The sequence below is a fragment of the Oryzias latipes genome, chromosome 8 (assembly GCF_053564925.1).
Source record: "Oryzias latipes strain Hd-rR chromosome 8, Olatipes_Hd-rR_3.1".
NCBI classification, from domain to species: Eukaryota; Metazoa; Chordata; class Actinopteri; order Beloniformes; family Adrianichthyidae; genus Oryzias; species Oryzias latipes.
The window spans coordinates 27,473,845-27,497,502 of NC_136244.1; the positions used below are offsets into that span (position 1 = coordinate 27,473,845).

Sequence of the window (23,658 nt, forward strand, 5' to 3'; positions counted from 1 at the left end):
ATCCAGTTGCAACAAACCCGCGTTCTGCTGAAGTCTTCTCAGGGCTTTTCCTGGAGGAGAAATGGCGGGAGCTGTCCATGGTGCTGGCACGACGTGATTTCTTTTTTCAATGAAGCTGGGATGCAGGACTTGTTCATTTATTCACTGCAGCAAACAAAATGAAAGTGACAACAAATGAATGGGTTTCCTAAATGTTTGATCTCTTTTCAACTATAAAAAAACCCAGCATTTAATAACTTGCTCAGATACAAACGCCTTATGGTAGTGAATGCTATTTCCTAATTATTTATCATTTTTCTTTTTATTGTTTACACTAATTATTAATTGATGAAAGCTGTTTTTAATATTTTTAACATGTTCTTGTGTCATTTTTTTCATAAAGGGGGACTTATTCAAATATAATAAAGGTTGAAACCGCCGTTCTGAGTATTTCTTTATGCAAATTGTTGTGACTCAGCAGCCGAATTTAAAGGTTTCTTTAAACCTAAACATGAATCGTCTCAGAAAAACACGGCGGTCCCTTTAAATCAGAGGCCCCGCCCCCTCGTTCAAAGCCGCGTCATCACAACAAACTCAAACAAACATGGCGCCGAGTGTGGCGGCGGTTCTGACTGTTTCCGCGGTAGTTGCTGCGCTTCTGGCGCCGCTTTTCGTCGCCCTCCCGAGCGGAACGTGTCCGGCGGTGTGTCTGACGCTGCCCGCCGTCCTGCTGCTGCTGTGGGTCCGGCGGCTGCGGCGGCGGGACGCCAGGACGGACCGGCGGGTGTGCGTGCTGGTACTCGGGGACATCGGACGGAGCCCCCGCATGCAGTATCACGCTCTGTCCCTGAGCAGACACGGATACCGGGTTTCCTTCGTGGGATTTTTAGGTGAGACGTTTTAGTTCCTCTTGCAGAGAGTTTAAAGAAAGATTAACGGAAATGAGGCTGAACGTTAGCTTCCGATTCGCCGGTTCAGAGGTTAAAAAGTAGGACTTCTAACATTCTCAAATGCAGAAAAGTTTCATAGAATATATTTTTTAAAACTATTGAAAGCCCTTTTGTAGATTTTAAAAGTAAATTAACATTTATCAGGCATTTTCAGAGCTTAAACCGGAGGGTGTAAACCTGCGTTGGTTTTGTCCTGTGGGTCAGTGAACGCCTCACGGGCCTTAAATGTGACCATCTCTGGTTTGGAAAGTCTTCCCTTACATCTTTTTAAGCCAAACTTAACCCTCTCACTCTTTGATGTGATACTACATTTAAACTCATCACAAACCGCAGAGACATTTCTGATCACGTTAACCTTTTCCCACTAAAATGATCAGAAACGGATGTGAATCCACGTCAGTTCAGACAGTTTGGTTTCATTCAGGTTTCAGTCCCAAAAAGATGTCAGTTTTTAGGTCCAGAAACCGGTTTGACAGATGAGAAGAGTCGTTGGTGTGATCCTCTGAGCTCTGTTCACTGTTTTAGGGGGGAAGCGGGTTAAACTATTGCAGTTAATGGAAATAATGTTTTTGGTTGTTTTCATCTTTGTTCATTTCTCGCAAGTTAAATCGTCATCGCAATATTGATCACTAATGTTGGAAATGGCAGGTTTTCCTCATATGGTGCAGCCTTAGGGTCGCATACAGTGAGAGACGGGAACCTCACATCCAGACTGCACACACCAGTCCAGTCTCCCTTCACCGACTCTTGGATTCTGGTCTTTTAGTGGGACTTCAATCCAAACTTTCCCGCTGTTCCTGTTTTAAAGACCCACTCTGAGGAAAATCATGTTTTTTTACGTTTTCTAGTAGCATTTTTCTAACGATGGAGGACAAAGATAAAGAAACTTCAGATTAAAATGACTGAGGATTCCTTTATTCTAACTGTTTGAATTGGGAGCAGATGAAAAAATGTCGCTAGAAAAAGATCGTAGTTGTTAAATATAAAATGTAATGGGCTGGGCCAAAGTCTCTCAGCTCCGCCCCTTTCGGATGCGTCCACCTGCAGACAAACGGACCCACGAACGTCTTTTTTTTCCCGGTCTGAGCAGGAATCTGGATCAGAACTGGGTCAGATACTGCTCGCCGTGGGGGCTGTGAGGGGTTTGAACTCCTGCCGCTCTGCAGAAACTATGTCCTAGGAAACGACACAGGTTCTTAGATTTTGGCTAAAACATCATAATTTACAAAAAAAAAAAAACTGGGAACGCTTTGAACATAAATCTGTTAGTTTAAAGTCTGCCAACCAGGTTCATTTGCCCAGTAACCATGGAAACGCCGAGGTGTTCATGCTTTTCCCGTTCCCAGTTACAGAAGAATATTCCTCCATGATGTCAGACCTAAACATTTTCACGTTTGAAGGTTTTCATTTTCTTGAATGGCTTTAATCCTCAGTATCTGATGGGATCTTGTCGTCATTTATTCATTTTATTTTTATATTTAAAATCCTTCTTTCATGGATTTTACTGCTGTTTCAATGCAAATTTAATTAGAAATTAGCTGCATTTTTTGTTTGTTGTAAGCCGTAAGTGCTTTATAAATAAAGACTCCTTCATTCATTCATTGCTGTGATCATCAATAGATTATAGAGAATCTGTTTTGGATTATAGCGACTCATTAGTTTAATACTGAAGTTTTAATAAACGACATTTTTGACCAAAACAGAAAAAAGTTCCAGATTTTTGAGGAGCTGTTAAAGGAAATCTGCCTTTTTGTCCAACAGCGACTGACTGAGATCTCTAACGTCCGTTTGTGAATCTTGGTTTGTGTCCAGACAGCAAACCTCATCCGGACGTGATGAAGGAGGAGAAGATCCGGATGGTCTCCATGGCTGAAGTGAAGGCTGCTGGAGGTAGAGGTGCCGCCTCTGTGGGGGGCTAACGTCTTCTCTGCCTCTGATGTCCTGCTGCTGTCCCTGCAGGACCCAAGCTCTTCTCGTACGCCATGAAGGTGGTCCTGCAGTCTGTGCAGCTGCTCTGGGTGCTGCTGAGGATGGAGCTCCAGGCCCACGTCCTCATGCAGGTGAAGCAGGGAGAAAAGAAGCACGTCGGGTTTACAGTTCAGCACATTGATCTAAAGGCTCCGCCTCTCCAGCGTTCCTGTTTTTTCTGGACTCCTTTTCAGTATAAAGTCTGTTTTTTCTCTGAAATAAAGCAGACGGCTGCAGTCACATAGAGCTATCCTGGAGCTTTCCATCGTTTCTTCCATCAAAGTCTCCATCTTTTCTAGCTGCAACAGCTGAAATATTTATGTAATATATTATAAAAATATTTAGAAATATATGAAATATTTCAATATATTTGAATTTGTTTTGCTAAAATCCAATATTTTCTGTAAGGTAAATCCTGTTTTTTTGCCTCAGGAAGGTTTAGTTTAACCCTTTCATGACTAGCATTTCTGCGTTTTCCCAGAATCCTCCTGGGCTGCCTGGGATTGCAGTGGCGTGGTTGGTGTGCGTCCTCCGCGGCAGCAACTTCATCATCGACTGGCACAACTATGGTTACACCATCATGGCTCTGAGCCACGGGGCGGGGCATCCTGTGGTCCGCCTGGCAAAGTGGTCTGTCCCCCCCCCCCCCCCGTGTTCTTGCTCTCTGTAGTTTTTGGTTTCCTCTTCATTTTTTCCTTTGAACAGAACTAAAGTGTTCCGTCTTGCAGGTACGAACATTTCTTTGGGCCTCTGGCGACCCATCACCTCTGCGTCACCAACGCCATGAAGGACGACCTCCAGAGGAACTGGGGCATCAAGTGAGAGACTTGCTGTTCATGTGGGTTCAGTCGGGTTCTTTTGGGTTCAGTCGGGTTCATTGGGTTCAGTCGGGTTCATTGGGTTCAGTCGGGTTCATTGGGTTCAGTCGGGTTCTTTTGGGTTCTGTTTGGTTCTTTTTTGTTCATTCAGGTTTAGTTGGGTCCTTTTGGGTTCAGTCGGGTTCAGTCGGGTTCATTGGGTTCAGTCGGGTTCATTGGGTTCATTCGGGTTCATTGGGTTCATTCGGGTTCATTGGGGTCATTCGGGTTCATTGGGTTCATTCTGGTTCATTGGGTTCATTCTGGTTCATTGGGTTCATTCTGGTTCATTGGGTTCAGTCGGGTTCTTTTGGGTTCAGTCGGGTTCATTGGGTTCAGTCGGGTTCATTGGGTTCAGTCGGGTTCATTGGGTTCAGTCGGGTTCAGTCGGGTTCATTGGGTTCAGTCGGGTTCTTTTGGGTTCAGTCGGGTTCATTGGGTTCAGTCGGGTTCATTGGGTTCATTCTGGTTCATTGGGTTCAGTCGGGTTCTTTTGGGTTCTGTTTGGTTCTTTTTTGTTCATTCAGGTTTAGTTGGGTCCTTTTGGGTTCAGTCGGGTTCTTTTGGGTTCAGTCGGGTTCAGTCGGGTTCATTGGGTTCATTCGGGTTCATTGGGTTCATTCTGGTTCATTGGGTTCATTGGGTTCTTTTGGGTTCATCCGGGTTCATTCAGGTTCTTTTGGGTTTTGTTTGACGTTTTAATGATGTTGTTTTGTTGTGGAATAATCTGTAGATGGTTTTTGAGATCACTGGATTCTTTTAGCGGTTCTCGGTTCTGCTTTCATCCGGTTTTGTGATTTTTAAACATTTTCTTGTAGAAAACGTTTTTGCAAATGAACCGATCCAGATTTTGAATCCATGAAGTCAATCTTTTCCTGAGTGGAGTGTTTGTGTTTCTCTGCACACAGCAGAACTGTTCTGTTCTTCTAGAGCGGGTTCTAGGATGAGGCCTGACCTGCTGATGCATGTGGTTCTGTCTGCTCTGTGGAACCAGGTTCTAGTTGTTTTTGTGCAGCGTTTAGGCTCCAGCAGCCTCTAACAAAACTTGACAGATTTTTTTGGGACATTATTGATTACGAGGCTGATCTGAAACCTGCGACTGACGGCGGCCGTCTCTTCCAGGGCGAGGACGCTGTACGACCGGCCCGCCTCCATCTTCAGGGAGACTCCACTGCAGCTGCAGCACCAGCTCTTCGTCAGGCTGGCTCGCACTCATCCTCAGTTTCAGGGGTGAGCGGTGACGCAGAGGCGCCCCGTGACGGCTGCCCGCTGCGCCCCCTGATCTAATGCTTCGTCTCAGGTCCGAGGAGGACGAGGAGAGCTCCGTCTTCACCGTTCGAGAGCCGACAGGCGGCGCCGTGAGTCTGAGGACGAAGCGCCCGGCGCTCCTGCTGAGCAGCACCAGCTGGACAGGTGGAGGAAGAAACTCTGGTCCCAGTTTGAGAAGCAGATTTATCCACTTTATTGAAGAACTGGAACATATTTTTTTTTTTTTAAAAAGGGAACATTTCAGCTGGTTAGGATCTCCTTTTGTTCAGTTTGATGAAGGTTCCAGATATCTAGAATCAGGATTTTGGGTGTCTTCTTGTTCGATCCACGTCCTGCTGTGGATCACGGCTGCCGCTCCACAGCAGGAGCTCACAAGAAGAATCCGGTTGACTCTTGTCCGTCTGTCCGTCCACAGAGGACGAGGACTTCTCCATCCTGCTGAAGGCTCTGGAAGGTAAGCCCCCCCACCCCTCACAGACATGCTAACTGAAGGCCCCCCCTGCAGCTCTGTCCTCTCCGTCTCCTCAGAGTACGAAGGCTTCGTTGGAGGCGGAGCGCCGCTGCCGGATGTGGTCTGCGTCATCACAGGTCCAGCAGAGTGAAGTCCGCCTGCAGAGCGTCCAAGCAAATCCTGTTTGCTAACGGCTGTGTGCACCTGTGCAGGTAAAGGCCCCCAGAAGGAACACTACAGGAAGCTGATGGGGGCTCTGCGTCTGCAGCACGTTAAGATCTGCACGCCCTGGCTGGAGGCGGAGGACTACCCGCTGCTCTTAGGTCAGTTTGCTCTCCATCAGAAGGTCCTGTTAGAAAGTCCGGAAGACAAAGACGGTCAAAGTTTTTTCACAAACTCTGTTTTTCTGTCTGCAGGCTCAGCAGATGTGGGAGTTTGTCTCCACAAGTCGTCCAGCGGTCTGGATCTGCCCATGAAGGTGGTGGACATGTTCGGATGCTGTCTTCCTGTCTGCGCCATCCGCTTCCGCTGGTGAGAGCTCTCCTGTCAGGCGACAAACGGGGTAAAATCCCCCCACCTTCTCTGTTTTTCGGATCAACTCCGCCCCCTTTGGGGTCACGGGGTTGCTGGAGCCTATCCCAGCGAAGGCAGGGTTCTCCTAGGATGGTTCGGGAACTTCACCCACCTAAAAGTGGAGCTGCCCTCTCTGCCTGCACCTTCGTCTCACGTTGCTCTTCCTCCTCTGCAGCCTGCAGGAGCTGGTGAAGCACGAGGAGAACGGCCTGATCTTCACAGACTCTGCAGAGCTGGCAGAGCAGCTGAAGGTGAGAGGAGCTCCTGCAGAGCAGCCATCCACGCCGTCTGGGCTTTTCTGGTACTGAACGGAGCTGCACTGCAGACACGCTCGGCTGCTTTCAGGATCCGTTTATTTTAAACCCATCAATAAAAACCACTAAATGGATTTGTGATGCTTCTTCTCTCTCAGTCTCTCCTCTCAGAGTTTCCTCGTCCCGGCAGACTGGGAGCCTTCAGGAGGAACCTGCAGACCACCAGGGGGCAGAGCTGGGACGAGAACTGGGACCAGAATGTTCTGCCTCTGATCACAAACCAGGGATGAGGTCAGGATGCTGAGGAGCCTGGAACAGCATCACTCCACACTGCCTCCCGGTGGTCAGTCCGGGTACTGCGCTGGACTGTTAGTGAGGGGACGACACCGAGGGGCAGCTGCTTTAAGGAAAGAGGGGCAGGACCAGAAGATGGAAGAACTTTCCTGATGAAGGCGGACTTGAATCCTCATCAGAGACTTCAAGAGTTTGCAGGCTGCGGTTCCCTTCCTTCATTCCTCTTTCCTTTGAATGTAAATAAAAACCGTCACACATGTTTGTGAAGAAAACCTTTATTTGTCACCTGAAGACCTTCAGCAGCTCTATGGGAGTCACTCTGTCGTAGGGAAAGACGTGACGCACCGGTTCGCTCATCACCTCGTGGCCGAGGCCCGCCTTTTCTGTGCACAAACACACGCCGTGAGGTCACGGTCAGCTTCATGGCGCCGCGCGCAGGACAGAGGGGTTTACCCAGCTGCAGCTTGAAGCCGCCGTACGTCTGTGGGTTCCTGATGGTGGAGCAGATCAGCACCAGCGGCTGTGCCTCAGTGGACGGACGCTGGAGGAGCTTTGACAGAAGCTGCACCAGACTTCCTGTGAGGTCGGGGTCAAACACCACGTCTGTCAGGGAGAGACCCAGGAAGGAGGCTTTCAGAACAAGAGCCTGCTTTAAAGCCTGACAGGACTTCAAAATAAAACGAGTTCTGGTTTTTAAGATGTGTGTCACAACAGCTGAGACCGTTTGTCCTCATCAAACACCTGCTCTGAGACGTTCAAATGACGGACAGGCGAGCTGTCCATCCAGAAAAGAGGGATCAGTGCTGACCATCAGGTCATGTGACCTTTGGACCGATCCACTTTGATTCCAAGACTACGTCTCCTTTTTGGTTTCTCCCAGAAATCTGTACATTTTTTCAGTCAAAGCTGCAGCTGCTTGGATCTGAGAAAATGTTCTCAACTCAAAGGAGACCTCTGATGTTTGCAGGAGGGGGCGGAGTCTGATAGAGCTGGGCCACGCCCACTACAAACACCTTTGCTGCAGAAGACTGAGAGGAGGTTTCCTTGACCTGCAGCGACGACGGCGTCCGCTCCGATGGCCCGCAGCTCCTCCCCCGTGGCCGTGGTCCAGTCCAGCTGGTCCACACGGACGGCGGGACGCGAGTCCGAGCCGAGGCCGTTCAGACGCACGTTCTGCCTGAGCTTCTGCAGCACGGCGGGGTGGCAGTCGCTGAAGACGAAGCGGCGCGGGCTGCAGCTGCGGCAGATGCTGATGCCGCTCATCCCAACCCCACTTCCCAGCTCCAGAACCGTCCTGCCGGAAGAACGGACCCGTCACTGCAGAGTTCTGGTTCTGGTCTTCAGATCTCTGAGATCTGAACGAGTGAGGATGAGGAGGCACCTGCCAGCGAAGAGCTGCGGGTGATCCAGAGCCCACTCTGCCAGGTACAGAGCAGCTTCCCAGGTCACCAGGCCCGTGGTTCCCACGGAGATCAGGGCGGCGTTCTCCAGCAGGCTGACGAAGGCGCCGCAGGGCTGCAGAACCACAACAGAACGCGGTCCTGATAGAGTATCTTCACTCCTTTTCTAGACTGAATTTATGGATCCAGAAGCGGCTTCATACCAGCCTGTAGCTCCTGAAGCTCTCGCTGCTCTCCTCAGCCCCCACCACCTCAGCCAGAGCGTCGTACAGCTCGTCCAGGGGGTCGCAGCCCGCCGCTTCCTGCTGCACGCAAAAACACGGGACCGGGTCATTCCATAGCCCCCCCCTGGTTTGACCATTCCTGAGTTAAACCAAACCAACCCGTTTGATGAGTTCAGAGAGGAACAGCCTCCTGTATCTGACGGAGGGGGGAAACTTCTGGCACAGAGGATGGAGGCAGGTCTGTGGGGAGAAAACACGTCCCTGTGGATTTTGGATCCCGATTCGGGCTGACCCGGTCTGCAGAGGCTAACTGACCTGAGCCAGGAGCTCTGAGATGAACCCCGGAGATCTGGAGTTCTGCAGCTCCTCCTCCACAGCCTGGAAGCGCACAGGATGAGAGAGGCGTCAGCAGGTCAGGCTCCGCCCACATTTCTCCCCAAACAAACTTGTCCAATAATAATAAATATGTTTTCATGAAAATGTTTTCTGTCATTTCCTCTAAAGAAAACTTCCTGTTAATCACGTGACCGGGATTCACCAACATAAGTTATTTCTCTGTTGGTCCCTGAGCGCACGTGGATTCGGTGGACGCGTTAATCAAAGGCACGCGCGCGTAGTCGCGGGTCGGCGTGCGCGCGTGCTCTCACTCACAGTCCAGGGCAGAGCCGCCACGCGCCTCATGGCAAAGAACAGAACGCTGAATTCTTTTAAGATTTCCGCGGTTTCCGCCAATCTGTGCGCCATCCTCGGCGAGCATTTGTTTACCTCCACTATACCCACAATCCACCGCGCACATCTCTCGCTAATGCTCATGGGTAATGCAGTTTATAAACTCCAGAATCCTTGTCTTTGTAAAACAAGGAGAAAGAAACCTCAAAATCTGAGTAAATATTAGTATATTTGGAATAAATGGTTATAGTGTGAACTCTGGGAATCATTAATGCACCTGAAAGAATTTTCTGAACGTTTTCTAATACATTTAAACTTCTCCTTTCCTCCAGGGAAATCCTGCGTCTACTTTTTAGAGTAAAATTAAAACAGTGCTTTAATTTAAGCAATCAAAACAATAGAAAAATCTAAAAGAAAAAATATATATCTATTCAAAACAACTTAGGATAATTAATCAAGAATTGACTGGAAATTCTATTCACATTTATATACATCCATATATGCATGGAGATAATTCAATTATAATTACCTTTAACCAGAAATAGACATATAAGCTCTTATACATTAAGAATCTGACACATTGAAATCATTAAACATTAAGTTTTAAAAGGGGTTTAATTAATTTCCTTGAAAAGATGTAAAAATAGGTGACCTTTTTTTCATACTACGATCTTAAGTTAGAAGTTCATCCAAGAATTAATAATGTTTTCACGTTTACACTATTAGCACACATTCTGCTGAAAATTCAGAATGTCACTGGGGTGATATTGTTTCTACTGGTTGGAAATTTCAAATGTTTTTTGTAAAGCAGATAACTGGTGCTGATTGTTTTGGCTGCAGGTTTTCCTCCCGCTCTTTTCAGGCCGTGTCCCTGCAGGAGGAGATAACCTCCTGACAGTTGGGCCGACTCCTCCTGAGCAGCAGGGAGTTTCTGAGCCGCTCTGGTGAGTCAAAAGAACCTTCTGCCAATATTTTCCCTTAGTTTTGCATAAATTTAAAGAATGAGACGTGGCTATTGTGAAATTCTTTTGAAAATATTTGGGCATATCTCATAATAAAAGGGTGTTTGCCCTAAACTAGAATAAAAGGGTCAGATGTTCAATTTAAACAAAAATTATTGATTTAGTTACAGAATTAAAAAAGGTTTTGTGGGTTTCGGGTACAATAAAGTAATAAATTAGGGTTCACATAAACATATTTATACATTATATAAATCTTTTACGGTATAGTAATAAATGTTTCATAAAGTTCAATACCATTATATCAACACTATTTTTTATTTATTTATTTTCATTTTCCAAAAATATGAACATATTGAAGTGCTGGAATTGGAAAAACCCACAAATATGAAGAAACATAAATATCTCCTATAGCAAAAACCCTAATAAACGTTCAATCAGAGAAAAGAGAATGATCAAGGCAAGAAGTTTGGATTTTTAATAAACAAAATAATTCTTTTAGGAGTTACCAAAACAAAAGGCGATTCATTTTTTTTTACTTTATCTTTTTCTTTTTAACAAAAAGCAAAAGAACAAATAAAAATAATATAAATTAAATATCGGTTTTTGATTGACGCGGAACTCGCAGCTTCCACGTTTGTTGTCGGACCACTTACATAAACGGACCATCAACAAAAAAAATGGCGCCCGCCTGTTGTTAGCCCGGAGTCGTTACAACGAAGACTTTCACATAAATTCCTATTTTTTCAGGTAAATGCATAGTTCATATCTCTTTGTTGAAACATTCTGGTGATTTTATTCCCACTGAACATCAAAAATCTTTATTTCGTTGCGTTTTTGTAAAGTTTTATTCGGGAAAAACGATAATCGTGAAACTGAACAGACCAGTTTTTGGCTCGAGTTCTTTTATTATAAACTTGATTTTAACTTCATTTCCTTTCTGTCATTTTTTTCCCTTTAAAGTGACTTTTTGTTGTGTTTCGCTGACATTCCCCATCACACATAACCCAGTTTATCCTCCAGTTGTTATCGATTTAAGCTCAAATCAATGCCGTTCCTCTCGTTCCCATGGCAACAGAGCCCGGACTCGATATTTGAAGGGCATGGCAGCAGGCCGCTCTCCCCATCACACTTTAAAAGCGAAAATATTTAATAAAAAGTCGTCTTTGATAGTGCTTTGTTCATTTTTTAATACAAATCCCCTTTTCTTTTGAAAAATACGAATTTTATTTTTGTAATTTAATATATTGATAAATGTAGAGAAACTAAATGACAACAGATGAATTCATACATTGATCTGATCAGATTTTATTCTGTTGGATTCTGTCTGTAAACTTTACTAAAGATGATTAAAAACAGAATATTGTCAGTTTATTGAGTTCCTGTTTTTGCTTTTTATTGTTATTTTGAGCAATATCTTTGCCATTGTGGCCTTTCTTTGGTCTGTTTTAAAAGTATAACGTCTGTATAAATTAGAACCAAAATGTCTGAAATAACATTGTTGTGATGACGCTTCACTTCCTGTGACTGCAGAGCTGCTGGATGCTGGTCTGCAGGCGCCATGGTGCTGAAGATCTTCTTCCCGCAGTGCTGTAACCTGGCGGACAGCGGGCTGCTGGTGGGTCGCTGGATCCCCGGACACGACTCGGCGGTGGTTCTGGCGGTCATTCACTACCCGTTCATCCCCGCTCAGGTCAAACAGTACATCCAGCAGGTGGGTGAGGCTGCAGAACCCCTCTAGTGTCAGAGTGTTGTGAAGGTTTGAAGCCTTAGGGGTGAGTTTGAAATAATCACCTGAATAAAGACGGTAAATAAGAAACCTCCAAACTAGTCTTCTCCTCATCCCGACAGATCCAGAGGCAGAGCGGGGAGGAGCTGGCGGTGCTGGGCTCCTGGAGTTTACCTAAAGAAAGTCAAGAGGGCATGGAGAGCTTCCTCAGGGATCTCAGCACCATCTTCCCACAGGAACGCTGGCTCCAGATCAGCCGCAAGATGGGCAAAATGGGCTTCACCTGTCAGATCCTCAGCCGGAGTCAGAGTCAGTCCTTCTCCTGAAACTCTGATCTGATCGGAGCAGAACGTCTGTCAAATGAATACTTTACATGAAAACTCTGTTCAAGTCCAGAGTTACTCCTCAGCCAGAAGTGAACGTTAAAGTGTAGCTAAACATCCTGATTGTATGAAGGTCTGTGTCTCTTTAAGACAAGCTGATCTGGAAAAACATGGAGACGCTTCCATGATATAACTGAAAAAAAAGAAAGAAAATGTTTGATGCGTCGATGAAGATGCAGATCAAACATAAAGGACTGAATTAAGATGAATATTGTTCTCACGTCTCATTTATTTGTGTTCAATAGTTGTCCTCCAGTTTTTTCTAATCTTTTCTCTCTGCTCTTTTTGTCACTTTGGTTCATCTGCTGTTGTTTCTTTCTGGATTTTCAAAATAAAATGTCTCCATTTAAATCCCAAAGTTCAAACATTTTTTCCCAAAGTAATAAGAACCAAAGTGGGAATCTTGTCTTTCCTTTGCAGGAGCTGCTGGGGAGGAGAGGGAAAAGCAGAGCAGGTCAGAGGAAGATGGTGAGGAAGAGGAGGAGAAGGAGAAGGTTGTCTTTGTTCACTATGACCAGAAGAAGGTGATGCTGTCCCGGCTTCACCCCGTCCACATGGAGGACACCCAAACGGCAGCTGCCTCTGAGCTGAGACAGGTACGGTCAGAGCCGCAGTCCCGCCACCTTCATCCTGCTGTAAGCCGCTCCTCTTCCTCCTCCTCCTCCGCCGCAGGTGTTCCAGACGGTGGCCCGCAGCCAGCCGCTCTTCCTCCTGGACCGGTACGACGACGGGCCGCTCAGGTCGACCCACTGGCAGACGGAGGGCCGGGAGGGCAGCATCCTGGTGGAGCTGCTGAAGCGGGCGTCAGTGCCGCTCTGCCTGCTCCTCAGCTGGCCGATGTCCATCTGGACGCGGTTTTGCCGCCTTCGGTGAGAGCATGCCGCTTCGGGTCGCTCAGCAGGACCCATCATGGGCCAGTCCGCTTCATTTTTCCGGATCTAGCTGCTTTTGGAGAACTGTTTGTGCCGCAGTCATGAAGAACTGAGGTCCAACGGGTTGTGTGTCCGTCCCCCGGCTGCAGCTGCTACTATTGCAGCCAGGATGGACTTTTATTTATAAGCTGGAGAGTCGCCGTAGATCCACCAGAGCCGTCTCAGGTGGGAGCTGCACGGTGTCCCTCCCTGCTGAATCTGGAACGGGACTCTGGAATTCACTTCCTGAAGTCTGTGAAGCAGTTTTAGCTTTTTAGCAAACAAACCAAGTCCCGGTTGTACCAGCAGCAGCACTAAACTCACGTTTATCAGGTTACTTTGATCTGCTTTTATGTCGTTGTCCTTCTCTTAAATGAACTATTTTTCTTTGCAGGAATGTTATTATTGTTCTTTTGTCCTGTGTTCAAAGCCTGTTTAAGGACAAGTGCTGCAAACTCACTTATTTAATCATTATGCTATGGTCCTGGGACAACTGCTTTTATATCTGTCCCTTCATTCATTCATTCATTCATTCATTCATTCATTCATTCATTCATTCATTCATTCATTCATTCATTCATTCATTCAACAACCCCTTCAAACTAGACACTGATGTCAGTAAAAACCTCTTGGCTGTGAGGAGATCCATTTGCTGGTTCTGTGTGATCTGGAATCCCTGCAAAGTGAACTCAAATCATTCTGGAAAGTTCTGATCTTCTGTTTGTCCGGCAGGATCTTCAGGATCTTCCCGCTGAGCGTCCTGTCCTCCAAACTGTCCACCTGCATCCAGCTCAGCCACAGGAGCGAGCACATGCGGTCGATCAGCGCTCCCGGCGCCGCCAGCAGTCACATTGAGTTCACGAGGTGAGTTCGGCGCCGCCCTGAGCCGGGGCAGAACCTCCTGAAGTGACGCCTCCTCGTCCACAGGAAAGCCAACACGGTGGTGTCTGTGCTGGTGGACGTGGCGCTCGGCATCCTCCTCATGACCTGGCTCTACAGAGACGAGCACGTGGCCACGCTGGCCAGCGCACTCGTGCCTGCAGCCGACGTGAGTGAGGCCAGAACCGACCCCAGAACCTCCACGTTAGCGTCCGGCGTTCTTCATCGCTGTCTCCTGTTCCTCAGCGCGTGGCCACAGAGCTGGAGCAGCTGCTGCAGTGGCTGATGGGAGCTCCAGCGGGACTCAAAATGAACCGGGCCCTGGACCAGGTTCTGGGCCGCTTCTTCCTTTACCACATCCACCTGTGGATCAGTGAGTAGCAGCTCAGACGTTGTGGTTGTGTGGTTCTGCTGCTCAGAGCGCCGCGTCTCCCTGCAGGTTACATCCACCTGCTGTCCCCGTCCGTGGAGCAGATCCTGTGGTACGGCGGCCTGTCCGCCGGCCTGGGCCTCACCTTCGCGCTCTCGCTGCTGTCCGACATGGTGGCGCTGCTCACCTTCCACATCTACTGCTTCTACGTGTACGGAGCCAGGTACTCCCCCCTGACATGCTGCAGCCTCTGCTTCATTTCTAGAACTTTTCTCAGGATTAAGGATCCAAAACAGGTCTGACTTTGGACCAGCATTCCTCTGTTTTGGGGCATAATTCTCAAAGAGAGGTAGAGGTCCGATCAGAAGCTTTGATGCTGGATGAATCTGCAGTCGGAGGACGTCGCCACCTTTGACACAAACCAGCAGAGGCTGACTGATCCGAGAAGACAGAGAATTCTGAATACAAGTGTGTGCTTTAAACTGAACTAGACCTCATAAAACACAAAAAACTCAAAGAAGAAATTGGAAAATGGGCGGGGCCACACAAGGTGAACTCATGCTTCCTTTGGGAAACGTTTTATTATTTTAGCAATTTTTCTGATAAGTTTATTCTTGAATCATAGCAGCCGTATAAAGTGGAGCCTTTTCCAACCTGTCAGACTTTGAAGAGCCACTCTGATGAACATTGTGTTTTTGGAGATTTTAATGTGTTCTTGTGGCTTTTTTCTTGTGATGAACATGTGCTGGGCGGAGCCACAAGCTCCCAGCTCCGCCCCTTTCTGATCATCCACCTGCAGACCAATAGATCCATGAAGGTCTTTGTTTTCCTGGTCTGACCTGGAATCTGGATCGGTTCTGAAGTTGCTGCCATTTCTGTTTCTCCGTTAATGTATGTTCTTAGGGGCTGTAAGCTAGTGGGCGAGAAACAGAGAGCTCTCAGTTATGGGTGACGGGAAGAGTGGCGGGGTTGCTTCACCCACAACTCAGAGGGGAATTTCTGCTGAACTCCTGCCGCTCTGCCGAAACTATGTCCTAGAAAACGAGATTAGATTTTGACTAAAAACGTCATCATAAACACCACTGGGAACGCTTTGAAAACAGATCAGAAGACGATCAGAGTGGGACTCTAAGACGAGTCGTTCCTGATTCAGGTATCAGATGTTTTCCGTCTCCAGTGCAAAGCGATGATCCATCAGTTCAGAGACGTTCCTCCACCCAGCAGACTGTTGTGTTTGTGTTTGTCAGGCTCTACTGCATGAAGGTCTACGGCCTGTCGTCCCTCTGGAGGCTCTTCAGGGGGAAGAAGTGGAACGTCCTGCGGCAGAGGGTGGACTCCTGCTCCTACGACCTGGACCAGGTGAGTCCAGTTTGGTCAGGTAGTTCCCTGTTCTCAGCTGAAAAACCTAAAACGAAGGTCCGTGTCTGCAGCTCTTCATCGGGATGCTGCTCTTCACCATCCTGCTCTTCCTCCTGCCCACCACAGCGCTCTACTACCTGGTCTTCACGCTGGTGAGACGAACCCCTTATGACACCCCCCACAAAGAAAAGCTGGGATGTTTGTTTTTGACCCCCGCATGTCGCTGTGCAGCTGCGCCTGGTGGTGGTGCTGTTCCAGGGCGTCCTCCACCTCAGCGTGGACTTCATCAACTCCTTCCCGCTGTTCGCTTTGGGCCAGCGCATCTGTCAGCCCTACAGACTGGCAGGTACCACCCCCCCCCTTTAACTGGGACTACACACACCCTAACCGCCTGTTTTACCTGCTGAACCCTGGACAGGCAGCCTGACCCTCCAGGGTTCTGGTCTGGGTCCAAACAGGCAGCCAGAACCACCAGACCTGAAACCGTCAGAACAGGAAGCAGGAAAGCTGAAACAGACGAGGAAGACTTGAGTGAACTTTAGTCCTGATCTCTTTAGTTTGGAGAGTATTTCAGCATGAAAGCATGATGCTGCCTTAGTGTGGGAGGAGCCAAATCGGCTCCTCCCACACTAAGGCAGCATCAAAGCTGCTTTAGGTTGGGAGGAGCCAAGTCCACAGAGGGTCTCTGTCAGGTTCAGGGCCGCAGTTTGGCTCGGATACATGTTCCATCCGGCTCCACCCAAACACGCCACCGACGGTCAGTATCAAAGGACCGGGGCGGGATCCACTTCTCTAAAGAACATTGGATTTTCAAAATAAAAGGCATGACTCGGTAGAGCAGAGGAGGCTGTCAGTGACGGAGTTTGGGTCAGCAGCTGCTCTGCTGTCACCAACCAGCTTTCTAACACCGTGGGGGATCACCCATCACCGGAATCCTCCTGCAGGACGGCCTCCATCTCCCGTGTCTCATCCTGAAGGTGCTGGTTCCAATCCTAGCTGCAGCTGCAGCAGAAAGCTGGAGGTCGGGAAGAAGTTTTTCCTGCAGGCGTCAGGCGGGATGTCAGATCGATCAAAGCTAACCCGGAGGTTCAGTTCCTGACGTTTGTGTTTCAGAGGGAGTGAAGTTCCGGGTCCTGTGTGAGGAGCCAGGCTCCGCCCTCCACCTGCTGATGGAGGTCAGCTCGCATTCCCTCCTCCTCCTCCCCCTCCTCTGGCCGCCTTCATCACGAGGCTGCGTCTTCCTCCACAGATCAACCCTCTGAGCTGCAGCGCCGTGGTCCAGACGTACCGGACCCCCGCCTCCAGCTGCTACCCCAGAGACTCGTGGGCCGCGCTGGTCAGAAAGCTGTTTGTCGGCGAGCTGGTGTATCCATGGAGACGCAAGAGCTCCAAAGCCGACTGAGGACGGAGCCGAGAGCCACAGGCTGCTGAACCATGAACCGCTGCAGAAAACTACTGACATTCTCAGATTTCATTCATTCCAACAGCTTTGGTTTTAAAAAACACACCTGTTTTATTAGACTTCACCTAAAAATGTAACATAATTAAAAAGATTTTATCTTTTAATTTAGAAAACTCTTCCCCCCAAAGGTTGAATCATTAGAAAAAAATGTTTTTAAATAATAAAAAATGAAAACTTAACTTTTTTGAATAATTTTTTACCTGTAAGTTTAATCCAGTTTAAAGCTGTCTCAGTTCGCTCACATTTACCTGGAACCCTAAAACACTAGAGATTTTACTGCGTTTCCACGGAAACTGTTGTTGATCTTTTAAACACCAAATGTGACGCCAACCATTTCCCAAAGTAAAACCTCAAATAGAAACATTTTATTTATGACTCCACTGTGTTCTGATGAGGAAAACTTGGCTGAATTATAAAAAATACTTTTTTTAAATATCAAAGGTCCAGACACAATGCATTGTGGTCCATATCTGCTAATCTAATGCTGATCATTCGCTCTCCGCTCCTCTCTGAACTGTCACAGATCGGCACGGATGCTGACTGGTTTTTGCAGAGACTTATGGGAAATTTCCTGGGCTTTGGATTTTAGAATAGTGGTTTTTGACCTTTGACCGAATGAGAACTGCTCTACATACAGTTGTGGAAACCAGCAGAGAACGGTGAAGGCCCTAAAGGCAAAGCGGAGCTCTGAGTAGTGAGGGATTCCGGACGCAGTCCAAATTTTGGGGAAGTTTGTTGATTTAAAAATGTTTAAATGTTTTAGGTTGTTTAGTTTTGACCTTACAGGTCTGTGAAAAATAATGAAAGTTATTTTCTTCCTTTTTTTCTTTCTTGTATATTTTTTATGATGAATTAAATCAATAAAATCAATCACTGGTTGAAGCCGATCTGCGCCACAGCGCTTTTATTTTGAAAGGGGGGAGGAGCTTTGAGCAGGTGGGCAGGTTCAGGTGATCAGACTCTTGAGGGACACGAGACGCGAAAGGTGAGTTTAATTTAATCCTTTTTTCCTGGAGGATTTTTGGTTTCTTTAAAAAACTGGAGTTTTGTGCTTCAAGTTCTTTTACTTTGGCTTTTAACTTCAAATGTTGTTTTTTCTGACTAAATCCTGAAACTTTGGCCTCTGAGCAGAAAGTGTGTGTGTGTGTGTGTGTGTGTGGGGGGGGGGGGGGGGGTGTTCAGGTGATCCAGGTGCACAAAGTAGCGAAAGCACGCAGACTGAATCAGTTTGTAACCTGTAACGAAGTGGCATTTGTTACTTGTGCGTGTCAACTTGTGTCCACCTGATTGTACCTGTTTTTCTGCTCACCTGTTTTCTCACCAGGAACCGTTTGGACAAATGTTTGTTTATCTGCTTGGCAGCCATTTTGAATGTCAGGGGGGTGTTCCAAGAAGCAGGTTCTGCTAGCTCCCACGATAAGTTTGAGGCTAAGGAAGTTGATAACCTCAGCTTTCGGTTCCAGAAATGGAGGTATGTTTCAGGGTAGGTCAAGTTGCTATAGCAACTCATGCTCTGAACATAACCTGGTCTGCAGGTTTAGTTGAAGGTTAGTTTGTTTTCAGAGAGGTGAAGCAGCATGGCGTGTCCATTTGAAGATGATTTAGTGGATGAAGAAGCTCAGATAATACTTTTTCCACCATGAGAGGCTGATAAGACCACATATGGATGTTGGAAAGAGAAACTTTATACTTTGATCTAACGTCATTATTTGCTTCAGTTAAGATAAATCAATTCTTTTTAGTTAAGTTTTATGTGTCTTTAAACCCAATTATGTTTTGAAAATCCAGATTTTGCAGGTGTCTGGATTCAGTCAACAGTTGGATGAAGGATAATTTTCTCCAACTAAATGAAGCTAAAACTGAGGTTCTAGTCTGTCCTCCTCACAGCTGCCCCCTCCAGATAGTCCAGTGGTTCGGTCCACTTGCTTCCTCTATCAAGCCGTCTGTCAGGAACCTCGGGGTTACTATAGACCCGGTTTTATCCCTTGACTCTCATGTCGGGTCACTTGTACGTTCTTGTTTTTATCATCTTAAAAACATTGCAAAACTGAGTCCAATTGTGTTCTGAGTTGGAGATTCTCATCCACGCTATTATTTCATCTAGTCTTGATTATTGCAACTCCATCTTCACATGATTGAGCATAAAACCTCTAGAACGGCTCCAGGATGTCCAGAACGCTGCTGCAAGGCTTTTGACTAATTCATCTAAGTTTTCACGCGTCTCTCTGTTGTTAATCCAGCTGGCCATGCTCCCATCCGCTACCGACTGCATTTAAAATCCTGGTTTTAACACACACAGCTCCTAATAACCAAGCACCGGTCTACAAAAGACCTTTTGCAGCCGTCCACTCCCAGCAGGTCCCTGAGGTCATGTGACCAGCAGGTCCCTGAGGTCATGTGACCAGCAGGTCCCTGAGGTCATGTGACCAGCAGGTCCCTGAGGTCATGTGACCAGCAGGTCCCTGAGGTCATGTGACCAGCAGGTCCCTGAGGTCATGTGACCAGCAGGTCCCTGAGGTCATGTGACCAGGGTCTGCTGGTAGTTAAGAGAACCCGGTTAAAAACTAAAGGTGACAGAGTCTTTGCAGCAGAGGCTCCATCCCTCTGGAACTCTCTTCCTCCCAGCCTCAGATCTGCTGACTCAGTGTTTTCTTTTAAAAAACAGCTAAAAACTTATCTTTTTTAAATTGCTTTTTGTTAATTCTCTCTGTATTCTGTGTTTTACTGTGAAGCACTTTGTAAAAATGTTATCTTGAAAGGTGCTTTACAAATAAAGTTGATTATTAAGTTTATTATTATTATGTTCCCAGAACTGTTTTTAACTAAATGATTTATCGTTTATGTTGGAGGAAAAACAAAAACATAAAAGGTAAATTATACCTGTAATCTGGATTGAAGCCACGGTAAAGTCTGGTTGGAACGGGCCGTCTTTACCCAGAAGTGGCCTTTAAAGCTAATCGACTAAACCGATGGTCTCAGGTGACCCGGCGTGACCCCAGCAGGACCCCCACGCTGCCATGAAGAGGCTATGAGGAGGGAATGTTTCACACAAAGCCTTTCTCCAGAATCCAAAAGAAAAACTGGTTTTACTCAAAGAGCTTCTGGCAAAAGATGGAGCGGCTTTTATTTTGTGGTTTTAGCATAAATTTCATCCTGGCAGTAAACATGGTCTGTGTTTGAAGGGAAATCATAAACTCCAGGATTCAGACGTTTCCTTTTCTGAGAAGCTGTTAAACGGAGATGACTTGGGCTGAAGATGAAGAGGAGTTTCCAGCCTGTGGGAGTCGTAGGGAGCCACAGGGAGACGTCGGTACAAAACCCGAACAGTTGTCCTGGTTTTGGCATCTGTAAGTTGTCATCTGTTTATTCCACGTCCCTTTAGCTCGTGTTTAACAGCAAAATGTGGAACATTTAGAGGAATTTGCATTTAGCCAAATGCTTTTATCTTTTCCTGTCCACTGCTGACTCCTTCACTCTAAAATCATCTGTCAAAGGTTCTTAAAAATGTTATTTTATATTTACTGTTTTATTATCCTTATTTGGTACATTTCCATGGAAATTATGTGATTTTAGTTTGTGAACTTGCCTGTTTATGGGCTTCGGCCTGTTGTGAAAATAAAGTTTCCTCTAATGTCAGAGCGTTTTTGTGCTGAACGCTAAAGTACGGCGGCGGCAGTGACAGCCGAGCGTCTCCGTGTTTGCAGGTGGCGTTCTGTAAAGGGCTTCCTGAAAGACTTGCAGCCCAAACCGGAAAACTCCAGAACAAAGTGAGTGTTGACCTTTCTGAAAGGACTAACTAGTAATTAACTAACAACTGACTATCAACTAACCTACCAATCAACTTAATAGTGAATGACTTAATCATTGACCACTGACTTATTAACCAGCGAATAGAAAGTGCCTAACAACTAACAAGGAATAACAAACTAATAAACCAACCAGTGACTTATTAACCACTTGATGTTTCCTCTTTTGTGACCATATAGTGTCTAAAAATGAACCAACCAACTAATTACTAGTTAACAATTAGGCTATAACTAACTACCTTATTAGTGACAAAAAATCAGCCAACTAACTATTGACCGCCCAACTCGTCGATTATTAACTATCAACAAACCAACTAAAATAAAAAGTTACTACTAACCAACTAACTAGTGACTACCTAGTTAGTTGGTTGACTAACTCCATCAACTAGCTGACTAAAAACTAACCAATAGCTAGTGACACACCCCCATTACAGCCACTTACTAGTAAATAACAACTGATCAGCAAATTAAATAACGCATTACTAACAATTAGGTAACTAACCTACTAGCTAGTATGTGATTAGTGACTTTCTCACTAACCACAAACTAGTGATGAACTCATTTATTACCCACTTGCTAACCACCAACTAACTAATGACTAACCACTAGCTAACTACCGACTTACTATTAACAAACGTACTCACTTACCGCCGACTAACTAGTGACTTGCCACTAGATAAACACCAGATAACTAGTGACTAACACTTAGCTAACCACCAGCTTACTAGTGGCTAACCACTTACTAACTACAGACTAATTAGTGACTAACCACTAGCTAACCACCAACAAATAAATTACTAACCACTAGTTAAGTACCAACTTACTAGTAATTAGCTCACTTACTCACTAACCACTGTCTAACTAGTGACTAACCACAAACTAACCACAGAATAAATAGTGGCATTAACTAGTGAGTAACCACTTGATAACCACAGACTAACTAGTGACTAATCACTAGCTAACCACAGACTAATTAGTGGCTAACCACTAGCTAAGCAACCACTAACTGACTAGTTACTAACCACAAAATAACTACGGACTAACTAGTAACTAACCACAATCTAACTACTGACTAACTAGAGAATAACCACTAGTTACCCACAGACTAACTAGTGGCTTACCACAGACTAACCAGTGACTAACCACTAGCTGAGCAACCACTAGCTGACTAGTAACTAACCACAAGCTAACTACAGACTAACTAGTGGCTAACCACTAGATAACCACAGACAAAATAGTGACTAACCACTAGCTTACCACAGACAAAATGGAGACTAACCTTCTAGCTAACCACAGACTAACTTGTGACTAACCACTATCTAAGTAGTAACTAACCACAGGCTAACTAGTGACTAACCACTGGCTAAATAGTAACTAACCACTTGCTAACTGCTGACTAACTAGTGACTTACCACTAGCTAAGTAGTTACTAACCACTATCTAACCACAGACTATTGACTAATAACTGGCCAACCACCAACTAACCACAAAATAACTCGTGACTAACCACAGACTAACTTTTGACTAACCACCGACTAACTAGTAACTAACCACTAGCTGTTTCTGGACAGCGAGAAAAGCTGCTCTTCTTTGGAATCGAGTTACGACTCTCAGAGAAGCGACCAGTCCAGCCGACTGCGGCCAAACTTCAGCGCTGACTGCGAGCCGCCAAGCACAAAGTAAGTCGGCTTTTTTTCACCGGTCTGTTTTAAACCTAACGATCAACACCCCCCCCCTCCCCCCCATCATTTCTGTGGGGAGCAGTAGGATGGTGACCCCCCCCCTCATCACACTTGTTTGCAGGAATCAGCTGCAAGGTCTGGAGGAAGAGTATTTGGACTTTGAGTGGGAGGAAGATGATGATGATTTCAGAAATCAGAACCTCCACCACCGGACTTAAAGAGAAAAGTCTAGGCCCCGCCCACTGCTGCCAAAACGGCTGTGGATGTGGGAGTGAATGTTCATTTCTCTATTTTTATGCTCCTTGCGTTCCCTCGTTACACCCCGCTTTACCGTTCACGGTCCCAGTGTTCTGCAGAACCACCGCCTCCTTGGTCGTGTTCAGCTTGAGTTTACTCAGTTACTCAAGTGAGTTTACTCTTCTTTATTTCAAGAACAGTTGCAGTGGGTTGAATTTGATGTGAAAAAGACAACGGTGGCAAAAGAGAAAAAGGGAAAACAGGAAACGTTCACAGAAAACGACACAAAGTGAGCCATCGTTTGTGTTTGTGAGCTTTAGGGATCTGCAGCTTTTTTATTTATTGTACGATATTTAATTTCTCTATAGTTGTACTTTTTATTGTATTTTTCTTTGTGTTTCTGCTATTGTCTGTTTGATGGGGGTGTTCTGGTAACTTCTGAGCCGGGTCCCCCCTGGAACAGATCTGGATCTCAGTGGGTCTTTGGTTAAACTGTTTTTATGGGATGATTGTTTTACGTGAAATGTGCTTTTTGTCTTTTATGTTTTCATGTTTTTTATATACCGGTATATATTTATATATATTTTTTAACCTGTAAAGCACCTTATGTGCTGTGAAAGGTGCTATATAAATAAAATGTACTTACGGTAACTTACTTTAAATAAAGGTTCAATGAAAAAACGTTACCAGTTTGTTGATTTGTCTGAAACTCCTGAGAAAAAGCAGAAATCTGTCAGGTTGAAAGAATTCCCTCATTGACTGCTATGATGCTGATGATCAAAGATGCTGATGTTCTCCAGTGGAGAGAAGGATGGAGGATGCTGGGACGTCCCAGCAGCTCTACAGACGGTTCTGTTTTTCATTATCTGGATTTAATTTATTTAGTTCTGAACAATTGTGTAAAAGACAGGACATTTTTGAGTTTATTCTAAATCTTTGCAACAAATTATGACTAAATCTATACCAAACAAAACCTGTGATATTTGGTAACAC

The 23,658-nt window shown here is 45.9% G+C and overlaps 4 protein-coding genes across 7 annotated transcripts; 3 read left to right on the plus strand and 1 right to left on the minus strand.

Annotated features, from left to right (window-relative positions):
- The first annotated feature begins 542 nt into the window (after positions 1-542).
- On the plus strand, positions 543-6,854 carry alg1 (ALG1 chitobiosyldiphosphodolichol beta-mannosyltransferase). Of its 2 annotated transcripts, none has more exons than XM_023957253.2 (13): positions 543-869; positions 2,742-2,819; positions 2,889-2,989; positions 3,379-3,527; positions 3,626-3,715; positions 4,877-4,984; positions 5,055-5,167; positions 5,439-5,477; positions 5,552-5,611; positions 5,687-5,797; positions 5,891-6,005; positions 6,223-6,298; positions 6,460-6,854. In XM_023957253.2, the coding sequence occupies exons 1-13, from the start codon at positions 584-586 to the stop codon at positions 6,589-6,591; spliced, it is 1,458 nt and encodes a 485-aa protein (XP_023813021.1). In that variant the 5' UTR covers positions 543-583; the 3' UTR covers positions 6,592-6,854. The 2 variants fall into 2 exon arrangements, with proteins under 2 accessions (XP_023813021.1, XP_078808090.1); XM_078951964.1 differs by lacking the exon at positions 543-869 and adding an exon at positions 930-967.
- On the minus strand, positions 6,855-9,028 carry eef2kmt (eukaryotic elongation factor 2 lysine methyltransferase). Its single transcript, XM_004071100.5, has 8 exons — positions 8,871-9,028; positions 8,535-8,597; positions 8,379-8,459; positions 8,199-8,300; positions 7,977-8,110; positions 7,645-7,889; positions 7,049-7,198; positions 6,855-6,978 (listed from the first exon to the last, which is right to left on the minus strand). The coding sequence occupies exons 1-8, from the start codon at positions 8,961-8,963 to the stop codon at positions 6,878-6,880; spliced, it is 969 nt and encodes a 322-aa protein (XP_004071148.3). The 5' UTR covers positions 8,964-9,028; the 3' UTR covers positions 6,855-6,877.
- Positions 9,029-9,730: 702 nt separating this feature from the next.
- pigq (phosphatidylinositol glycan anchor biosynthesis, class Q) lies at positions 9,731-17,827 on the plus strand. Of its 3 annotated transcripts, none has more exons than XM_011477723.3 (14): positions 9,731-9,832; positions 11,381-11,561; positions 11,699-11,885; positions 12,380-12,555; positions 12,632-12,828; positions 13,603-13,734; positions 13,798-13,918; positions 13,996-14,122; positions 14,189-14,342; positions 15,367-15,478; positions 15,550-15,630; positions 15,710-15,824; positions 16,592-16,653; positions 16,728-17,827. In XM_011477723.3, exons 2-14 carry the CDS (start codon positions 11,409-11,411, stop codon positions 16,878-16,880), a joined length of 1,770 nt encoding a protein of 589 aa, XP_011476025.1. In that variant the 5' UTR covers positions 9,731-9,832; positions 11,381-11,408; the 3' UTR covers positions 16,881-17,827. The 3 variants fall into 3 exon arrangements, with proteins under 3 accessions (XP_011476025.1, XP_004071147.1, XP_078808089.1); XM_004071099.5 differs by lacking the exon at positions 9,731-9,832 and adding an exon at positions 10,464-10,597; XM_078951963.1 differs by lacking the exon at positions 9,731-9,832 and having other exon boundaries at positions 11,489-11,622.
- Positions 17,794-23,351, plus strand: LOC144994348 (uncharacterized). The gene is made up of 5 exons (XM_078951974.1): positions 17,794-17,925; positions 20,123-20,287; positions 20,645-20,707; positions 22,318-22,425; positions 22,550-23,351. Exons 2-5 carry the CDS (start codon positions 20,181-20,183, stop codon positions 22,644-22,646), a joined length of 375 nt encoding a protein of 124 aa, XP_078808100.1. The 5' UTR covers positions 17,794-17,925; positions 20,123-20,180; the 3' UTR covers positions 22,647-23,351.
- Positions 23,352-23,658: the final 307 nt, after the last annotated feature.

Coding starts and splice junctions, on each gene's coding strand:
- LOC144994348 (XM_078951974.1), top strand. CDS start 20,181: ATGACTTGGGCTGAAGATGAAGAGGAGTTTCCAGCCTGTGGGAGTCGT. Junction 20,288..20,644: donor TTGTCCTGGTTTTGGCATCT/GTAAGTTGTCAT, acceptor CCGTGTTTGCAG/GTGGCGTTCTGTAAAGGGCT. Junction 20,708..22,317: donor CCGGAAAACTCCAGAACAAA/GTGAGTGTTGAC, acceptor GTTTCTGGACAG/CGAGAAAAGCTGCTCTTCTT.
- pigq (XM_011477723.3), top strand. CDS start 11,409: ATGGTGCTGAAGATCTTCTTCCCGCAGTGCTGTAACCTGGCGGACAGC. Junction 12,829..13,602: donor ACGCGGTTTTGCCGCCTTCG/GTGAGAGCATGC, acceptor TTTGTCCGGCAG/GATCTTCAGGATCTTCCCGC. Junction 16,654..16,727: donor CCCTCCACCTGCTGATGGAG/GTCAGCTCGCAT, acceptor CTTCCTCCACAG/ATCAACCCTCTGAGCTGCAG.
- eef2kmt (XM_004071100.5), bottom strand. CDS start 8,963: ATGGCGCACAGATTGGCGGAAACCGCGGAAATCTTAAAAGAATTCAGC. Junction 8,598..8,870: donor TGGCGGCTCTGCCCTGGACT/GTGAGTGAGAGC, acceptor GTGCGCTTCCAG/GCTGTGGAGGAGGAGCTGCA. Junction 6,979..7,048: donor CGGCTTCAAGCTGCAGCTGG/GTAAACCCCTCT, acceptor GTTTGTGCACAG/AAAAGGCGGGCCTCGGCCAC.
- alg1 (XM_023957253.2), top strand. CDS start 584: ATGGCGCCGAGTGTGGCGGCGGTTCTGACTGTTTCCGCGGTAGTTGCT. Junction 870..2,741: donor TTCCTTCGTGGGATTTTTAG/GTGAGACGTTTT, acceptor GTTTGTGTCCAG/ACAGCAAACCTCATCCGGAC. Junction 4,985..5,054: donor ACTCATCCTCAGTTTCAGGG/GTGAGCGGTGAC, acceptor GCTTCGTCTCAG/GTCCGAGGAGGACGAGGAGA.